The 1,671-nt window shown below is 39.2% G+C and overlaps 1 protein-coding gene across 1 annotated transcript in view; it reads left to right on the forward strand.

Moving 5' to 3' along the window:
* The window catches only part of LOC101848234 (O-acyltransferase like protein), a gene marked incomplete in the record, with an annotated part of 22,295 nt that overhangs the window by 3,850 nt on the left and 16,774 nt on the right, over positions 1 to 1,671 (forward strand). The window contains 2 exon segments of the mRNA XM_005106440.3: positions 633 to 732; positions 1,374 to 1,442. Of these exon segments, the coding sequence (XP_005106497.3) occupies positions 633 to 732; positions 1,374 to 1,442 (169 nt within the window).

Genomic DNA, 1,671 nt, shown 5'->3' on the forward strand with positions numbered 1-1,671 from the left:
AGAGAGAGAGAGAGAGAAAGAGAGAGAGAGAGACAGAGAGACAGAGGCAGAGAGAGGAAGACAGAGAGAGACAGAGAGACAGAGAGAGACGAGGGGGTGCAGGTGGGGATGGGTTTTAGCAGTTATTTGTGATAGTTGTTTTGTCGTTGGACAGAGCATGTGTACCTGTTTGTGCCAGTTATATTTCTCTGCATTCTTGTTTTGTCTTTTTTTCTTATTTGTTTTCTTTGTTTTTCCACCGTTTTCTTGTTTTTACTTTGCTTTCGGATAGTTCTGCTTTGATTTTTTTTTCTCCGAGTTTTTTTTTAAATTTTGTTTTTCCTTTTGTGGAGCTCCTTTTCTGTTTGTCATTGTTTTGTTTTTGTAGTCTACGTACCTACATATTTAAATTTATTAGCGTTTTTTTTATTCCAGGTTAGGGATTGTTGTCATTTTTGTCTGCTTTGTTTAGTAAAATATGTTTTTTAAAAATTCTTCTCAGAAAATTTCTTTCTTTCTTGTTTGTTTTTGGTGTCTGTGTATAATCCTTTCATTATACCAACCTTCACCCTCGCCCGTGACCTTAAGACCTCTCACATTTAACCTCTAACCTCTCCCAAACAAATGGGTTCTCTATGTGTTTCTCCTGTCAGGCTGACACCCCCCTACATGCTGAGCCTCGTCTTCTTCATGGGATTTCTCAAGTTCTTCGGCTCCGGCGTGAATTGGTCCAATATCCTGCCTGCAGATGCGGTGAGGAAAAGCGACAACGAGAAGGAAATATAATTAGAAGAAACATTTCGGGAAGAAACATTACAAGACGTGATCTTGTCAGTATGTTAGTGTTTTAGCGCCTATAAATGACCACTTGCACTGTATGCTGCACAGGAGGTTGAGTTTGTTTCAGAATGCTCTCAGGTCTGCTGGGGTAATAGTATAGCTAGTGAAGTGCATACAGCTTGCTGTTGAGCGGGGATTTGCGTTATAGATCTACTGGTTATTATTTTTGTTTTGTTTGTTCGGGGTTTTTTCGTGTGGTTTTTTTTACAACAGTTAGAAGCTGATTTTCTGCATAATATTCCTGGAGCTAGAGTAATCAGTATACTAGATTAAAAATGTGCAATGATCAGCATAATGAATGTTATAGTTAATACAAATCTAATATGTTGAGAAATACTACAGATAACTTAATATCTGATCAGTTAATGTATGTAATCGCAGTGTGAAATATTGGCTGTTGACGATGTTTGTGTTAATGTGGTGGTTAATGGGGGGGGGAGTAGTTGTTTGTTTTTTTGGTTTTTGTTATTGTTATTATTGTTTCTACAATATGTGCCCTTTCCATTCTTAACTGTTGATCTTGGTTTGTTTGTTCTGTTTTGTTTCTTTCGCAGGAAAACTGTGAGAAATATTGGTGGACCAACCTTCTTTATGTCAACAATCTTTTGTACACAAGGACCCCGGTGTGTTGACAATTTTCACTCCTTTTCCCTTCTGCCTATCTCCTCCTCTTCCTCCTCCTCGTCCTCGTCCTCGTCCTCCTCCTCGTCCTCGTCCTCCTCCTCCTCTGATATGATGTGTGCCAATGGCCTAAAAGTAAAACACTGAATATACTTACTAACTTGCTTAGTTTCTCCTCCTCCTCCTCCTTCTTCTTCTCCTCCTCCTCCTCCTCCTCCTCCTCTTTCTTCT

This window comes from Aplysia californica, unplaced genomic scaffold (assembly GCF_000002075.1).
Source record: "Aplysia californica isolate F4 #8 unplaced genomic scaffold, AplCal3.0 scaffold00533, whole genome shotgun sequence".
Classification (NCBI taxonomy): Eukaryota; Metazoa; Mollusca; class Gastropoda; order Aplysiida; family Aplysiidae; genus Aplysia; species Aplysia californica.